Source organism: Macaca thibetana, chromosome 19, assembly GCF_024542745.1.
Source record: "Macaca thibetana thibetana isolate TM-01 chromosome 19, ASM2454274v1, whole genome shotgun sequence".
Taxonomy (NCBI): Eukaryota; Metazoa; Chordata; class Mammalia; order Primates; family Cercopithecidae; genus Macaca; species Macaca thibetana.
In genome coordinates, this window is record NC_065596.1 from 43,696,943 (window position 1) to 43,713,608 (window position 16,666).

Consider the following 16,666-nt stretch of genomic DNA (forward strand, 5'->3'; position numbering starts at 1 on the left):
TCTGGGTCTCGGAGCCCTTGCTGTAAAATAGGAACAGCGACAATGCCTCCCTCGGGTTTGCCAGGAAGATCAGTGAGGAACCTGTGTCAGGTACTCAGAACAGGGTAGGGTGTATAGTATGCTCTCAGCATTAGCTGTTATAAATGTACGAGAATCATAAAACCAACAGACCACGAACCATCTTTTAAAAAAGGTGGTGTCTACCGATCATTTTTGATAGTTGGGAGGGAACTTTCCTTCTTGCTTACGTTGATCTTAGTTTTTTAAAAGGGATTTGGGAGTGGAGTAAGGAGAGGGGATGACTTACAGAGCTAGTTAGAGCTGTATGTCCCCCTCGACCCTGCTGCGTGCACCAGCTCTGTGGCATGGCCCCGGACGAGTGCCTCCCTGTCGGAGCCTTAGTGTCCTCCTCTGTGCAGTGGGGATTTGTAGTGCACATCTTCCAGAGGAGATGCTTCGTGTCCTGGGAGCTGTTCACCTTTGCCCCTTACCACTGGGCCTTTCCATTTCAGATGTCGACGATGAGTATGAGGACGAGGACCAGTGGGAGGATGGAGCAGAGGACATCCTAGAGAAAGGTGTGTGTGGGTCCTGCCTCCACAAGACTACTGGGAAGAGGGTGGCTGACAGGTCTTCAGAGCCCATTCCCCCCACCCCCCATCCCCTGTACACCCCAACCCCCACCGTCCTCACCTTGCTTCTTTCTGTCCTTCCCAGAGAGACCAGCTCCCTGCTTTTTCCTTTTAGGCCCATGAGTGGGGGGTGGGGCTGTGGGGTGGGGATGTTGTGGGGAGAGGACTCTGGGATCCCAGGGCCCAGTGAATCCCTTCTGGGGTTGTAGGGTGGGCGAGCTCTGTCCCAAGATACCCCCCACTTCCTGGGCCAGTGCCCCCCTTTCCCCGTTATTTTCCGTTCTGTGCGCCTCATACATTTCGGCTTCTCCCCAACCACCTGGTGCCTGGCCTTTACTTTTGATTTTCAACCTTTCTGTGTCCCTCCCTTCCCCTCCCCCAACCCATTGGTTGATTTTGCTGCTATAATTTGGCTCATACTTTGTCTGCCCTCGCCCACCACCACCACCACCACCACCACCACAACCACCACCACCACCTCCTCTTCCTCCAAGTAGAAGAGATTGAAGGTAAGAATCTGAAAAGTGTGATTCCCTAACCTTCCTCCCATATCCTGACATTTCCTCCTTCCTGAGGCACCTGCCCTCACCGCCTCCCCACCAGCCCTGGTCTGGCCCTGGAGGCTCTGACCCATGTAGACTCCAGAGTCAGGGAGTTCTGGGGCCAGGTCTATCCCAGTTGTTGACCTGGAAAAGCATGGATGTGTCTGTCTGGGACTGTGCATTTGTGGGTGGTAGCTGTGTGTAGGGTGGGGTGCAGTCCAGGGTGTGCCTGGACAGTGACTTTGAGATGGGAACAGCTGGAAGCCCCCCAGCTTGCTGGGCCCGATCCCCAGTCTTTTTGACAAGAAGCAGGATGCTGAGTAGGACAGAGTAGGGGATGAGGGGTTGGAATTTCCTCTGTGAGATGTCATCTTCCTGCCCCAGGGCCAAACCCTGACCCTCTTAGCTGCACACCCCTACTTTCTCCAGGCCCCTGCCCTCCACCTGCCATTGCTCACACCCTCTGCCCATTTGTTTTCAGCCTCCAATATTGATAATGTTGTCCTGGATGAAGATCGTTCTGGGGCTCGCCGCCTGCAAAACCTCTGGAGGTGGGCAAGGAAGGGAAACATGGTGGGATTGGCTCCTGTGGGGAGATTTGGGGGTAGGTCAGCCCACCGGCTGTCCTCAACCTTCAATTCGTGTTTGCTTCCCCGTTCACGCTCCAGGGACCAGCGAGAAGAAGAACTGGGCGAGTATTACATGAAGAAATATGCCAAGTCATCTGTGGGAGAGACGTAAGGGCATGGCGGGGGCAGGTGGGGTGGGGAGCAGGTGGTCCCTAAGCAGGAAGGGGCAGGGGTCTGACAGAGCTTCATCCCTTCCTTCCTGACTGCCCTCCTCCCTTCAGGGTATACGGAGGATCTGATGAGCTCTCAGACGACATCACCCAGCAGCAGCTACTCCCAGGAGTCAAGTAAGGGGGTTGGGATGGTGGGGGCCGTGCTGGGGTGCGAATCTTGTATGGGGTGATGGTGCCCAAACAGGTGGCTCCCTGAAATAAGTCGGGGCAGAGTCACACAGACAGTGTGGTGGATGGCAGGGGTAGGGAGGGGAAGGTGGCACTTTCTCTTTCCTCTTGCTCATGGAGAGAAGCGTGGGGAAGCCACTGAGTATGGGGGAACCTGGGTGTGAAAACAGAGGAAGAGGGTGGCCCTGGGGGTTCATCTGTTTGTTGCTGAAGATCCAGCTTCACTGAAGGGCTTCCTTTTCCTCTGCTGCTTAGGGATCCCAATCTGTGGACTGTCAAATGTAAGGTACGTGCTCTGACCTTGGAGCTTGGAGGAGGCAGGAGAATGAGGGAGGCTGCTTTGTGGGGAAGAAGTGTCTATCTGTCCCAGGTCTCTGTGGCCTGTCAGTCACTTGGTCCTTCTGTCTCCGTCCCCCACTCCACGTTACTGACTCGCTATCTCCCATCCCATCTTCCTGGCTGTCCATCCTTCTTTCTGTCTCCTCTCTTGGTCCTACTTTATCTTTCTTGCTGCTGTCTCCTGCCCCCTTTCCTGTGTCCTTTTCTCCATCCTGTCACCTCTCTCAAATCTGTCTCTCATCTTCCAGATCGGGGAGGAACGGGCCACGGCCATTTCCTTGATGCGCAAGTTCATTGCCTACCAGTTCACAGACACGGTAAGTTGGGTAGGCAGGCGGCTTGGTGGGGAGACATGGTCACACCCAGAGGGAAGGAGATTGTCAACTTCAGGGGCACCAGGTGCCCCTGTGCTGAGCAGAGCTGCCTGCTGAGTGAGCTGCTTGAGCTAGAACAAGACCACTGTCTCAATGGAAGGGCTCCTCTGGGCCTTGACAGATATGTTGTCTTTGTTCTCTGCATTTCTGGCAGGGTCCTGCCACTCCTGTAGCTCTTTGGAAGTCAGCCAGCTAGCTTCCTGCACCTTTTCTTCGTGAGAGTGGGTTTGCCTATTCACCAGCCCTGTTGGGCTGGGGTCACCCTCTTCACCACATGCCAGGCAGCAAATGCTGCATCCGAGGCCCAGGTTTTCTTTAGACTGACAGAATTTGAGTCCTGCTCTTGCTACTTCGTAGCTGTGTGACTCTGATGCACTTCCTTCCCCTCTCTGGGCCCCTTGGTTGCCTCTCAGCATCATTAGGATTAGGTGGCCTTTAGCTGGGCACAGTGGCTTACACCTGTAATACCAGCACTCTGGGAGGCTGAGGTGGGCAGATCACTTGAGGTCAGGAGTTCGAGACCAACCTGGCCAACATGATAAAACCCTGTCTCTACTAAAAATATAAAAATTAACCGGACATCGTGGTGCACACCTATAGTCTCAGCTACTTGGGAAGCTGAGGCGGAGAATCACTTGAACCCAGGAGGCAGAGGCTACAGTGAGCTGAGATGGCGCCACTGTACTCCAGCGTGAAAAAAAAAGGATTAGGTGGCTTTATGTCCAGCTGTCAGCTAGGACTTGTTCTGCAGCTTGCATTTACTTAGCAGAGCTGTTGTCAAAGGCTTAATTGGCAGTTTGGGAACCAGGGCAAATGCTCTAAAGGGTGCTGGCTGGTAGCTTTCTCAGTTAACTTGATCCTTGCTAGGGATCATGCTTTTACCTGTTGAACCACTGGGTGTGACCCAGTGGGACCAAGTAGACGGTTGCAGGGTTTGCAAACTATGATTTTAAATGTACTGAAATGTCCTCCTCAAAGGCTGGCCGCAGTGTCTCATGCCTGTAATTCCCAGCACTTTGGGAGGCTGAGGCGGGTGGGTCACCAGGTCAGGAGTTTGAAACCAGCCAGTTTGAGATCAGCCTGGCCAACATGGTGAAATCCTGTCCCTACTAAAAATACAAAAATTAGCCGGGCATGGTGGCGCTTGACTGTAATCCCAGCTACTCTGGAGGCTGAGGCAGAAGAATCACTTGAACCTGGAAGGCAGAGGTTATAGTGAGCCAAGACCGCGCCATTGCACTCCAGCCTGGGTGACAGTGAGACTGTCTTGTGGGGTGGGGCGGGGAAGAAATGTCTTCCTGATTATTACAGTGGTAAGTGTCCCTGCCTGTCATGGGGGAGACTGGGGTTTGTGGGGTGCGATTCCCCAACAGGGAGGCTGAAAAGGTACCTTTTGGCCAGGTGTGGTGGCTAGTCGTAATACCAGTATTTTGGGAGGCTGAGGCAAAAGGATAGCTGGAGCCCAGGAGTTCAAGGCCATCCTGGACATCGTAGTGACATAGTGACACCTGGTCTCTACCAAAAAAAAAAAATAATAGTAATTTAAAAAAATGTGCTCAAATCCACCTACATGGTGCCCTGGGGTAAAATTCTAGTCACTTCATTTGCGTTATGACTCTGATTATTCTTTTTTTTTTGAGACGAAGTTTTACTCTTGTTGACCAGGCTGGAGTGAAATGGTGCGGTCTCAGCTCACTGCAACCTCTGCCTCAGCCTTCTGAGTAGCTGTGATTATAGGCACCTGCCACCATGCCTGGCTGATTTTTTTGTATTTTTAGTAGAGACGGGGTTTCACCATGTTGGCCAGCCCAGTCTTGAACTCCTGGCTCAAGTGATCCGCCCGCCTTGGCCTCCCAAAGTGCGGGGATTGCAGTTCTGAGCCACTGTGCCCGGCCTAAAATTTAATTTTTTAAAGTGTAAACTGTGGTGGGTTTTATATATTGTAGTATATTCATAACCATCATCACCATCTAATTCCACGACATTTTCATTATTACAAAAAGAAACCGATACCTATTAGCCATCACTCCCCATTCCTCCCTCCTCCCAGCTCCTGATGACTACAAATCTACTTTCTTTCTCTGTGGATTTGACTATGTGAACTCTGGATGGTTCATACAAATGGCATATTAACCTTTTGTGACTGACTTTCTTCACTTAATGTTTTCAAGTCTCATCCATGTTGTAGCATATATCAAGACTGCATTTTTTGTTTGTTTTTTTTTTTGAGATGGGGTTTTACTCTTCTTGCCCAGGCTAAAGTGTAATGGTGCAGTCTCGGCCCACTGCAACCGCTGCCTCCCAGGTTCAACCAGTTCTCCTGTCTCAGTCTCCCAAGTAGCTGGGATTATAGGCGCCCGCCACCACGCCCAGCTGATTTTTGTTTTTTTAGTAGACATGGGGTTTCGGCCCACCTCGGCCTCCCGAAGTGCTGGAATTACAGGCGTGAGCCACTGCGCCCAGCCTGAATTTTTTTTTTTTTTTTTTGAGACAGTCTCACACCGTTGTCCAGGCTGGAGTGCAATGGCGTGATCTTGGCTCACTGCAACCTGCACCTGCTGGGTTCAAGTGATTCTCCTGCCTCAGCCTCCCAAGTAGCTGGGATTACAGACACCCTCCACCATGCCCAGCTAATTTTTTTTTTTTTTTTGTATTTTTAGTAGAGACGGGGTTTCACCATGTTGACCAGGCTGATCTTGAACTCCTGACCTCAGGTAATCCACCTCTCAGCCTCCTAAAGTGCTGGGATTACAGGCATGGGCCACTGTGCCTGGCCAACTGGCCTTAAGTTTTGTATTTTTAGTAGAGACAAGGTTTCACTATGTTGGCCAGGCTGGTATTGAACTCCTGACCTCAAGTGATTTACCCGCCTCGGCCTCCCAAAGTGCTGGGATTACAGCGTGAGCCACTGCTCCTGGCCTGTTTTTTTTCTTCTAGTTGGTATTTACAGCTATACATTTACTTCTAAGCATGGCTTTTTCCATATCTCATAAGTTTTGGTATCTAGGAGTGTGTTTCCATGTATTTGTGAATTCCTAAGTATCTTTTTCTTGGGGTTTAACTTCATTACATATGAGTGAAGAATGTACTGTATATGATTTCCGTTCTTTTATGTTTACTGAGATGTGTTTTATGGCCTAATCTGTGGTTTATTCTGGAAAGTTCAATATGCCCTTGAGAAGAAAGTGCATTCTGCTGCTGTTAGATGGAGTGTTCTTTTTTCCCATTTCCGCTTAGTAGGTGGAAATTGAAGATGGAATGCTCTGTCAATAGCTGGCTGTTAGGTTTAGTTGGCTTACATTGTTGCTCAAGTGCTCTCTTCCCTTGTTGATCTTGGATCTAGCTCTGTCCATTATTGAAAACAGAGTATTGCAGTCAACGATTGTTACCGCCGAGTTGTGGGTTTCTTCCTTCATTTCTGTTAGTTGCTGCTTCATATATTTTGAGGCTGTGTTAGTTTCATATACATTTGTAATTCTGTCTTCTTGATGGATTGACCTTATTATTGTTATAAAACGTTCTGGCCAGGCGCGGTGGCTCAAGCCTGTAATCCCAGCACTTTGGGAGGCCGAGACGGGCGGATCACGAGGTCAGGAGATCGAGACCATCCTGGCTAACACGGTGAAACCCCGTCTCTACTAAAAATACAAAAACTTAGCCGGGCGAGGTGGCAGGCGCCTGTAGTCCCAGCTACTCGGGAGGCTGAGGCAGGAGAATGGCGTGAACCCGGGAGGCGGAGCTTGCAGTGAGCTGAGATCCGGCCACTGCACTCCAGCCTGGATGACAGAGCGAGACTCCGTCTCAAAAAAAAAAAAAAAAAAAAAAAAAAAAATTAAATAAATAAAACGTTCTTTGTTTTCTCTGGTAGTAATTTTTGCCTTAAAGTATATTTTGTCTGATGTAACCACTCCTTTCTTGGTTCAAGAGTTGCCTTTTTTTTTTTTTTTCTTTTTTTTTGAGACGGAGTTTCACTCTTACTGCCCAGGCTGGAGTGCAATGGCACGATCTCAGCTCACCACAACCTCCGCCTCCTGGGTTCAAGCGATTCTCCTGCCTCAGCCTCCTGTGTAGCTGGGACGACAGGCGTGAGCCACCAGTCCCGGCTAATTTTGTATGTTTAGTAGAGATGGGCTTTCTCCATGTTGGTCAGGCTGGTCTTGAACTTCTGACCTCAAGTGATCCACCTGCCTCGGCCTCCCAAAGTGTTGGGACTATAAGCGTGAGCCACTATGGCTGGCTGTAATTACTTTTTTACACAGAACATATGTTGGATATCTTTCTATATTAGTACATACAGGTTAATCTAATTTTTATTTTATTTTTTATTTTTAAGAGACAGGGTTTCACTCTGTTGCCCAGGCTGGAATGCAGTGGTGTGATCTCAGCTCACTGCAGCCTCAACCTCCTGGGCTAAGTAATCCCCCCCCTGCTCAGCCTCCTGAGTAGCTGGGACTACAGGCGTGTGCCATCACACCCAGATAGTTTTGTTTTTTTTTTTTTTTGAGATGGAGTTTCACTCTTGTTGCCCAGGCTGGAGTGCAATGGCGCAATCTCGGCTCACCGCAACCTCTGCCTCCCGGGTTCAAGCCATTCTCCTGCCTCACCCTCCGGAGTAGCTGGGATTACAGGCGTGTGCCAGCACACCCAGCTAATTTTGTAGTTTTAGTAGAGATGGGGTTTCTCCCTGTTGGTCAGGCTAGTCTCGGACCCCAGACCTCAGGTGATCCGCCTCCCTAGGCCTCCCAAAGTGCTGGGATTACAGGTGTGAGCCACCACGAGCCACCACGCTGGCCAGGTCTTGTCTTTTTTAACTGCAACATTGTATTTCATGGTACATTAAGCCATCAATTAACTAGTTACTGTTCCTGGATATTTTTAAATTTCCAGTCTGGTTTGTTTGTTGTAATAAATAATTCTGTAAGGAACACCTTTGTATCCATGTCATTGTGCCAGTGGGTTTCTGTGGGATAAATTCCTAGAAGAGGGATTGCTGATGAGTGGCAGTCATTTCTGTTATTAGCCTTTGTGTCTCACTGTTTCCTCCTTCCACCGGCTCACCCTGCAGCCCCTGCAGATCAAGTCAGTAGTGGCACCAGAGCACGTGAAGGGCTACATCTACGTGGAGGCCTACAAGCAGACCCACGTGAAGCAGGCCATCGAGGGGGTGGGCAACCTGCGTCTTGGCTACTGGAACCAGCAGATGGTGCCCATCAAGGAGATGACAGATGTGCTCAAAGTGGTGAAGGAGGTGGCCAACCTGAAACCAAAGTCCTGGGTCCGCCTCAAGCGGGGCATCTACAAGGATGACATTGCTCAGGTGCCAGGGGGCGGGGCAGCATGGGGGTCAGGGTCCCTGCATTCTGTTCTCCTTTCCTTTTTTTTGTCCTTCCCACTCTCTGTGCTATGGAGAATAGAACCCCACTCAGATGAGGTGAAGCAGAGCCTGGGTTTTGTGAGCACACAGGAAATGGATGACTGTCTTCTGTGCACATTCCCAGGCGTGTTGAGTAAAGGTCTGAAGGAGCGGAGGGCGTGAGGCATGTGGAGCTCTTGGGGAGGAGTGTTGTAGGCAGCAGGAGCGGCCTGTGAGATAGGATGGCACAGTCACTGGCTGCAGCAGGGATGGCGTGAGATGAGTCAGGGAGCTCACAAGGGCTTTGGTATTTACTGGCGTAGGTTGGGAGGTCTCTAAGGGACACAGGCTGACTTCAGTGTTAATAAGATTTCTCTGGTGACTGTGTTGAGACTAGACCACTGGTTCTCAAGCCAGGGCGAGGTTTCCCCAGGGGACATTTGGTAATGTCTGGAGACATTTTTGGTTATGTCAGCTGGGGAGGATTTTGATGATTATGGCGTCTAGCGGGTTAAAGCCAGAAATGCTAGACACACACATCCTCCAATGCACAGGATGGCTGCCCACAACAAAAAATTACCTGGCCCAAAAAGTCAATAGTGCCAAGACTGAGAAACCCTGGAATAGCCTGGAGGGGACCATTGGGCAAGAGCGTGGAGACCAGGGAGGAGGCTGCTGCCGTAGCCCAGGTGGCAGTGCTGGTGGGATGGGATCAAGACCCTAATACAAACTGAGTGTCCCTAACCTGAATGCTTGAGACCAGAGGTGTTTTTCAGATTTCAGATTTTTTCAGCTTTTGGAATATTTGCATTATACTTACCAGTTGAGCATCCCAAATCTGAAAATCCGAGAGTGAGCATTTCCTTTGAGCATCATGTTGATGCTCACAAGGTTTCCTATTTTTGAGCATTCTGGACTTTTGGATTTGGAATGCTGACACTGCAGCAGAGGAGGGGAAGAGGTCAGGTATTTTGAAGGCAGAGCCGATGGAATTTGCCAATGGATCGGGTGTGGGTGTGAGAGAAAGAAAGGAGTCAAGCATGGCTCCCAGGTTGTGTGCCTGAGCAGAGGGAAGAATGGAGTGGGAGGCGGCAGGTTTGGGGGAGTCAGCGGTTTGCCTGCAGTTGTCCTGGATTGGAGGGACCTTTAGATATCCAGGTGGAGATATCAGGCAGGCAGTGGCTACTCAGTGCCAGAGCTGAGGGGAGAGACAAGCTAGAGTGGGACTTTTGGGAGTTGTCAGCAGCCTGGCTTCTTCCCCACCATCCTATGTCCCTTCTCCTTCCTAGCATCTCCTGACCCTTCTTGTGTCTGGGGTCAGGGAGGAGGGTGCGACCCTGCTGACCTCCTGCTCGCCCTGCTCAGGTGGACTACGTGGAGCCCAGCCAGAACACCATCTCCCTGAAGATGATCCCGCGCATCGACTACGATCGCATCAAGGCCCGCATGAGCTTGGTACTCGGGGAATCTGGCCTGGGGGAGGGGGTGTGCTCGATCCCGCTGGTGGCCAAGCCCCCTTCCTCACCCTTCCCACCCATACCCCTTTCCTCCGTAGAAAGACTGGTTTGCCAAAAGGAAGAAGTTTAAGCGGCCTCCACAGAGGCTGTTTGACGCTGAGAAGATCAGGTGTGTGTCCTTGGGGACTGGCTGGGCTGGGTCCCCAGGGCCGGTATGCAGAATGTGCCTTTTGCAGGTTCCTCCACAGGGGTGGCCCCACCACAGGTTTAGCCTGTGAATTGGTTAGCTTGGCAGTATAGCCTCAGGCAAGTCACTTCACATCCCTGTGCCGCAGTTTCCTCTGCTATAAAGATTGATGAGGCTGGGCACAGTGGGAGGGAGCACTTTGGAAGGCTAAGGCAGGAGGCTTGCTTGAGGCCAGGAGTTCAAGACCAGCCTGGGGAACATAATGAGATTCCCATCTTTTAAAATAATAATAATAAGAGGCCGGGCGCGGTGGCTCAAGCCTGTAATCCCAGCACTTTGGGAGGCCGAGACGGGTGGATCACGAGGTCAGGAGATTGAGACCATCCTGGCTAACACAGTGAAACCCCGTCTCTACTAAAACTACAAAAAAAAAAACTAGCCGGGCGAGGTGGCGGGCGCCTGTAGTCCCAGCTACTGGGGAGGCTGAGGCAGGAGAATGGCGTGAACCCGGGAGGCGGAGCTTGCAGTGAGCTGAGATCAGGCCACTGCACTCCAGCCTGGGCGACAGAGCGAGACTCCGTCTCAAAAAAATAAAATAAAATAAAATAAAATAATAATAAGAAAAAAGTTTTAAAAATATATTTAAAAAGATTGATGCGTCTGGGCACGGTGGCTTACGCCTATAATCCCAGCACTTTGGGAGGCCGAGGTGGGCGGATCACTTGAGGTTGGGAGTTTAAGACCATCCTGGCCAACATGGTGAAACCTTGTCTCTACTAAAAATACAAAAATTAGCCAAGGGTGGTGGCGGGCGCCTGTAATCCAAGCTACACGGGAGGCTGAGGCAGGAGAATCGCTTAAACCCACAAGGCAGAAGTTGCAGTGAGCCAAGATCGTGCCACTGCACTCAAGCCTGGGTAACAGAGCGAGACTCCGTCTCAAAAAAAAAAAAAAAAGATTGATGAAAACAACCTCTGCTTCCTCAGATTATAGATGATTAGTGAGAATTAAATAAATTAGTATGTGTATGTACTCAGAATGCGCTTGGCACATAAAGTGTGATCCGTGGTATGATACATTGAAAGGGATTGACTGTGTCGGGTTTTAGAAAGTCTCCTTTCCTGATCTGCTTATGCCCACTTGAGATGTGGGGGGTATGGAGCCCCTTTCCCTCAGGATGCCCCCCAGCTGGGTAGAGAATTGGAGCAGCCCAGGAATTTCAACATCCCAGGGTCAATTGGGGGCTCCGGCAGGGAGGACAGAGAGGAGGACATGGAGAAATGAGAGGTGCTGGTAACACTCTTCCCTCTGGTCCTGTTCTAGAACTAATTGTGTGTGATTCAGCCAGTCAGGCTTTCCTTCAGATAAAGGAAGAGCTGTGGAATGCACCTTTCAGTCTGCGCCCAGGGGCCTTGCTAATACTTCACCTGCCTGAGTTTGGACCCATTCATACCACTGGTCTCGACTCAACTGAATCTCTCTCTGCAAAGAGCAAACCCTAGTGCTCCCCTCCCCACCCCGCAGCAAGCCAGCTCAGCAAGTACCCCAACATGCCCAGCCGAGCATGCTGGCCTCTCCCAGGTTCACCATGGGAGAAGGCGATTGCATGAGTGCAGAAGGAACTTGACCTGCTCCTCCCATGTGTTTCCCTTTTGGAGAGTGAAGGAGGTTCCTTCCCCACCCCGGAGACATGGAACAGGACTAAGCCTAAGCGGCCCCCACTCCATATTCAGGGCCAGGGGCTACAGGTTTGGGAGTCCCACCTGCCTGCTTTTGAATCCTGTCGAGACTCTGGCTTGGCAACCTTGGGTGTGTGGTGTGACCTTCCTGAGCCTGCATTCCCTCACCTGGAATGATGAGCAGTTACTGATGTCACAGATTTGGGAAGAGTCTGTGAGGTCATGAATGTGCAGGCCAGGCTGAGTGCTCTGTGAATATTAACTGATATCATTGTCTGATACTGTTACTTTGTTCAGCTAATGTTTACTGCACACTTCTGTGTCCTGGGCACTATTCTTGGTGAAATTTAGTGAATGTTACATCCCTGACCTTTTGGAGCTGACATGCTAGTTACGGGGACAGGTCAAACACTAGCTTGTCAGATGGTGATCGGTGCTCTGGTGACAGATAAATCAGGGAGTGGGTGGAGGAGTGCAGGGAGGTGGGAGGCGGGCCTTTGGGGTTTGTGAGAAGTCACTGCTGCCAAGAGGGTGTGTGCTGGGATGGGATGGGTCCTTTCTCCTTGTAGCCAGCTGAGAAGACTGAGGTACAAGAAGACTGTCTCCTTGACTCTCCCTTCTAATTTTCTCTCCCCCATAAAATCCCAGGTCCCTGGGGGGCGATGTTGCCTCTGATGGTGACTTCCTCATCTTTGAGGGGAACCGTTACAGCCGGAAGGGCTTTCTGTTCAAGAGCTTCGCCATGTCTGCTGTGGTGAGGGTCCCAGAGGGGCATTGGTAATGGGGGTGGGGTGAGTGTTCTCCTGCAGGCCAGGCCTTGGGCTGTGGGTTATCTGGGTCTGTCCCACTCCTCAAGTTAGGAGTGTTCCCTAGGAGAATTATTCCCCTGGAGCCCACTGAGCTGGGCTGTCACACTGACATTGGTCCATTTTCTTCTCTTCCCCTCACACCTCGGGGCTTAGATCACGGAGGGTGTGAAGCCCACACTCTCTGAGCTAGAGAAGTTTGAGGACCAGCCAGAGGGCATCGACCTGGAGGTGGTGACTGAGAGCACAGGTATTTGATCCCCCTCTGTAACCTGCGCCAAGGAGCAGGGGCGGCCCACGGCAGCAGCCCCTGAGTCAGCCCTATGACTGCCCCTGCAGGGAAGGAGCGGGAGCACAACTTCCAACCTGGAGACAATGTGGAGGTCTGTGAGGGCGAGCTCATCAACTTGCAGGGCAAGATCCTCAGCGTGGATGGCAACAAGATCACCATCATGCCCAAGCATGAGGACCTCAAGGTGGGTGCCCGGTGTTCCCAGGTGCAGGGGTTGGTGCGTTCAGGCACATCTGACTGTATGTGGCTATATGACATGGTGGTGTGCCTGGTGACACCTGGTTTCCCGGAGGGTAAGTTGAGGCCCTTCTAGTGTTCTCAGGTGCCTGAGAGGCGCTGTCTAAGTATAGCACAGGGTCGGCGGGCAGCAGGCCTGCCTGGTGGTGTCTGTCTCTGGAGAGTGGCTTGGTCTATCTTTCGTTTCTGAAAAGCAAGATATCTGGGCAGTACTGGGTTGAGAGTGTGATTAACCATGGAGTAGTCCGAGGTGGGGGCTTGATTTTATTTACTTAGATTGGGGGGTGTGTGTGTGTCTGTGTCTGGTGTGTGTCTGAGGGGTTGTGCAGGCCTAATGTGATGTGTGGGGTGAGGCTGTCTCTGGGTGGGGCTGAGGAGCTTTCCAGTCGGGGGTCCTGTGTCTGAGGGGCAGGCTGTCTGTGTGGGTATAGGTAGGCATCGTGTGTCTTGAGGGCGGGCTGGGGTAAAGGTTGTCCAGGTTGGTGTCCTGTGTCTGGGGTCAGCTGCTTCTGGGGCAGTCTGAGGGATCGTCCAGGTGGACTAAGGTAGTCTGGGGTGGGTGGTATGAGCCTTAAGTGGGGTTTTTGAGAACATGAGTGGATTCTGAAGACAGGAGGGGCAGGCAGGTTGTGGTGGTCTCCCCTCACCTGCTCGTCGATGGTCCCCACACCCAATCCCCCAGGACATGTTGGAGTTCCCAGCCCAGGAACTTCGGAAATACTTCAAGATGGGGGACCACGTGAAGGTGATTGCCGGCCGATTCGAGGGCGACACAGGCCTCATTGTGCGGGTAGAGGAGAATTTTGTTATCCTGTTCTCTGACCTCACCATGCATGAGGTAGGTGGATGGAAGGGTTGGGGAAGGGTGCACATTCCAAGAGGAGACCCAGGTAGGCAAGCCAGCTGGATTGGGCCTCACCCCTTTCACCATCCCTGGCAGCTGAAGGTGCTCCCCCGGGACCTGCAGCTCTGCTCAGAGACAGCATCAGGTGTGGATGTTGGGGGCCAGCATGAATGGGGCGAGCTGGTGCAGCTGGATCCCCAGACTGTGGGTGTCATCGTGCGACTAGAACGGGAGACCTTCCAGGTGTGTGTGTAGTGCTCTGTGGCGGGGACTTGATTTTAGGAGGCTTCCTCTCCCTCAACCCCTCATCCTGGGAGGTGGCAGAGCCCCCAGACTGCTCTGGGTCGTACACCTGGCTCTGTCACTCACCTCTGACTGGCTGATAGTGGGCATGTGGCAAGTCATTGATCCCTCCCCGTGCCTGTTTCACACCCTGTAAAATGGAAACGAGAGCAATGTCTACTCTGTTGGTAGTGAATGATTCCCTGAGGTTAGATCTGTACCCTGGTGGCTGTTCCTCGCTCAAGGATGGAGTGCCACATGTGTCCTCCTGCCTTTGCCCCTTCCTCATGGATGTGGGAGTCACGGAGCACAGTACATAGGACCCTGGACTCCACATCCACATCTCGGCTTTGTTGCTTCTGTGCTGTGTGACCCTGGGCTAGTGACTCACCCTCTCTGAGCCTGAGTTTCCCTCTGTAAAATGGAAATCATAATAGAATCCACCTCAGAGGAAGTTTTGAGGTGAAATCTTACAGGGCCTGACACAGAGTGATAGATGAACAATTAGCTGTTATGTTGCTATCAGTGCCCCCTTCCATCTCTCAGGTCCCTGTTGCCCAATCAGGGGGTAGAGTCTCCTCCCAAAAAGTGTGTTAGAATGACTGGGAAGATTTTTGGTTGACCTAGTACCTAAAGGGTGGCACTCTGCCGGCCTGCCCTGCAGCCAGGGAGTTGATGCCCTGTGGAGCTTGGAACCATCTTCCGCAAGGAAGGGTTATCCCACTTTAGGGAACCCCTGCCCCGTGTCTCCCCTTCCTATTCTCTCCGCCATAGCCTCCCTGCTCTCCCTCTGTAGGTGCTGAACATGTACGGGAAGGTGGTGACTGTCAGACATCAGGCCGTGACTCGTAAGAAAGACAACCGCTTTGCTGTGGCCTTGGACTCAGAGCAGAACAACATCCATGTGAAAGACATCGTTAAGGTCATTGATGGCCCCCACTCAGTGAGTACAAGTTCCTGCTTTTGAACTGCATCTGAAGGAATTTGGTTGGTTGGGGGTGAGGGGGCCATGGCCAAGAGAGTGACCCTTCTCTCCCTGGCTAGGGCCGAGAGGGGGAGATTCGCCATCTCTTCCGAAGCTTCGCCTTCCTGCATTGCAAGAAACTGGTGGAGAACGGGGGCATGTTTGTCTGCAAGACCCGCCACCTGGTGCTGGCTGGGGGCTCGAAGGTGAGGTGGGCATGGCGGGACCCTGTGCGTTGGGTACCTGGCTCAGCTCTCCAGCCTCCTCTGGCCCCAGAAGTGACAAGATTGGGCTTTTGAGGGATTAGGAGAGCAGTGTCATTGTCAGGTCCTTGCCAAAGAGTGAAAAGGTTTATTTGGGATTCTGAGCTGTTCACCAAGTTATTTATTCATTTCATTTTACTGAGCACCTGTTAGGTGCCAGACACTGGAGAACCAGTGGTGAACAAGACAAAAAAATCCTCTGCTCTCCCCGAGCCGATACTCCAGAGATGGACGGACAGATAAACCCATCGTACAGCGTGAGGCAAGCGCTGTGAAGAAAACAGAACGGGCTCAGGAGACAGGGAGTGACCAGGGCTGCCGTTTTAGGCAGAGGAGGGTAAAGAAAGGCCTCCGTGGGAGGCGACATTGCAGCAGAGACCTGAATGAAGGGATGGAGAGTGAGCATTTTGGGGGAACAACAAGTGCAAAGGCCCTGAGGTGGGGCTTGTAGGGAAGTGTGCAGGAGCAGGTGGCACAGAGGAATTCAGGCCTTTGGTGTGGGTGGCTGGGTGGCCTCCTCAGGGCCCTGCACCTGGAATGAAGACTTCCTGTGGTTTGTGGTTTTTGTGTCTCTAGGGGTTTAAATTCCTAACTAGCCATATTTTAGTCCCACTCCTTGGCCAGTGGAAGCCCAGGCCCCTTGACAGGCTTACAATGGCAGAGGGCTGGGAGTTTCCCCAAAGGAAATTGAGGCATTGTCACCAGAAGGAGGGAGGGGTGGCAGCAGGGCAGATCCTAGCAGGAGCTCTTCCCACCTGGAGGCATTCAGGGTGGTGTGGGGGCTGGGGGACTGTCCCCAGACCCTGCCACCCCCATCCCCTGCCTGCCAGTTCACTCCTTGCTTCTCTCCTAGCCCCGTGATGTGACCAACTTCACCGTGGGTGGCTTTGCGCCTATGAGTCCCCGGATCAGCAGCCCCATGCACCCCAGTGCTGGAGGTGAGGGGTTCGGGCTCGGGATGTGGTGGGTAGAAGCAGCTGGAAGGAACTTGGTTGTTCAGCCCACACTCAGTGCCTGTGCTGGGCTAGGCCCTGCTATTAGGGGGCTCACCACCCAAAGGAGGGTAGACGCCGCAGTGACAGCCCGGAATGGTCAGGTCTTCCATAGGAAAGCCAAGGGGCGGGGGGGGGCAGAGGAGGCTCTTAACCCAAGTAGGGAGGAGTCAAGCAAGTGAAGGGGGCATTCTGATGGTGCCCTCGCTGTGGGCACAGCAGTGGGGGACCAGTGACATTTTCCCCCATCCCCAGGTCAGCGTGGCGGCTTTGGTAGTCCAGGTGGCGGCAGTGGTGGCATGAGCAGGGGCCGGGGCCGGAGGGACAACGAACTCATCGGCCAGACTGTGCGCATCTCCCAGGGGCCCTACAAAGGTGACCTGCGAGGCCTGTGGAGGCCTGGGGAGGGACGTGGTGAAGGAGAGCCTGCCCAGCCTGACCTCCTGCCCCCCC

At 52.4% G+C, this 16,666-nt stretch overlaps 3 protein-coding genes and 1 non-coding gene across 8 annotated transcripts in view; 2 read left to right on the forward strand and 2 right to left on the reverse strand.

Annotated features, from left to right (window-relative positions):
- Positions 1-16,666, reverse strand: part of GMFG (glia maturation factor gamma) — a 257,896-nt gene that overhangs the window by 136,501 nt on the left and 104,729 nt on the right. The window lies entirely within an intron of this gene.
- Positions 1-16,666, reverse strand: part of PAF1 (PAF1 homolog, Paf1/RNA polymerase II complex component) — a 231,254-nt gene that overhangs the window by 78,256 nt on the left and 136,332 nt on the right. The gene's annotated exons all lie outside the window — the stretch shown is intronic.
- Positions 1-16,666, forward strand: part of SUPT5H (SPT5 homolog, DSIF elongation factor subunit) — a 71,156-nt gene that overhangs the window by 50,514 nt on the left and 3,976 nt on the right. For 4 of the 5 annotated variants that reach the window (XM_050768886.1, XM_050768887.1, XM_050768889.1 and 1 more), the window contains 19 exons: positions 513-578; positions 1,130-1,141; positions 1,656-1,725; positions 1,843-1,911; positions 2,025-2,090; positions 2,400-2,430; positions 2,732-2,800; positions 7,923-8,174; positions 9,576-9,665; positions 9,766-9,836; positions 12,182-12,287; positions 12,496-12,589; positions 12,679-12,815; positions 13,551-13,706; positions 13,809-13,955; positions 14,791-14,937; positions 15,039-15,164; positions 16,075-16,159; positions 16,469-16,588. In XM_050768886.1, coding sequence (XP_050624843.1) covers positions 513-578; positions 1,130-1,141; positions 1,656-1,725; positions 1,843-1,911; positions 2,025-2,090; positions 2,400-2,430; positions 2,732-2,800; positions 7,923-8,174; positions 9,576-9,665; positions 9,766-9,836; positions 12,182-12,287; positions 12,496-12,589; positions 12,679-12,815; positions 13,551-13,706; positions 13,809-13,955; positions 14,791-14,937; positions 15,039-15,164; positions 16,075-16,159; positions 16,469-16,588 — 1,914 coding nt within the window. The remainder of the gene's footprint in view (positions 1-512; positions 579-1,129; positions 1,142-1,655; positions 1,726-1,842; positions 1,912-2,024; positions 2,091-2,399; positions 2,431-2,731; positions 2,801-7,922; positions 8,175-9,575; positions 9,666-9,765; positions 9,837-12,181; positions 12,288-12,495; positions 12,590-12,678; positions 12,816-13,550; positions 13,707-13,808; positions 13,956-14,790; positions 14,938-15,038; positions 15,165-16,074; positions 16,160-16,468; positions 16,589-16,666) is intronic. The other variant, XM_050768890.1, reaches the window with a different exon arrangement.
- LOC126943681 (small nucleolar RNA ZL116) lies at positions 11,661-11,731 on the forward strand. The gene has a single exon (XR_007721817.1). It is a non-coding gene; the product is annotated as a small nucleolar RNA ZL116 (small nucleolar RNA).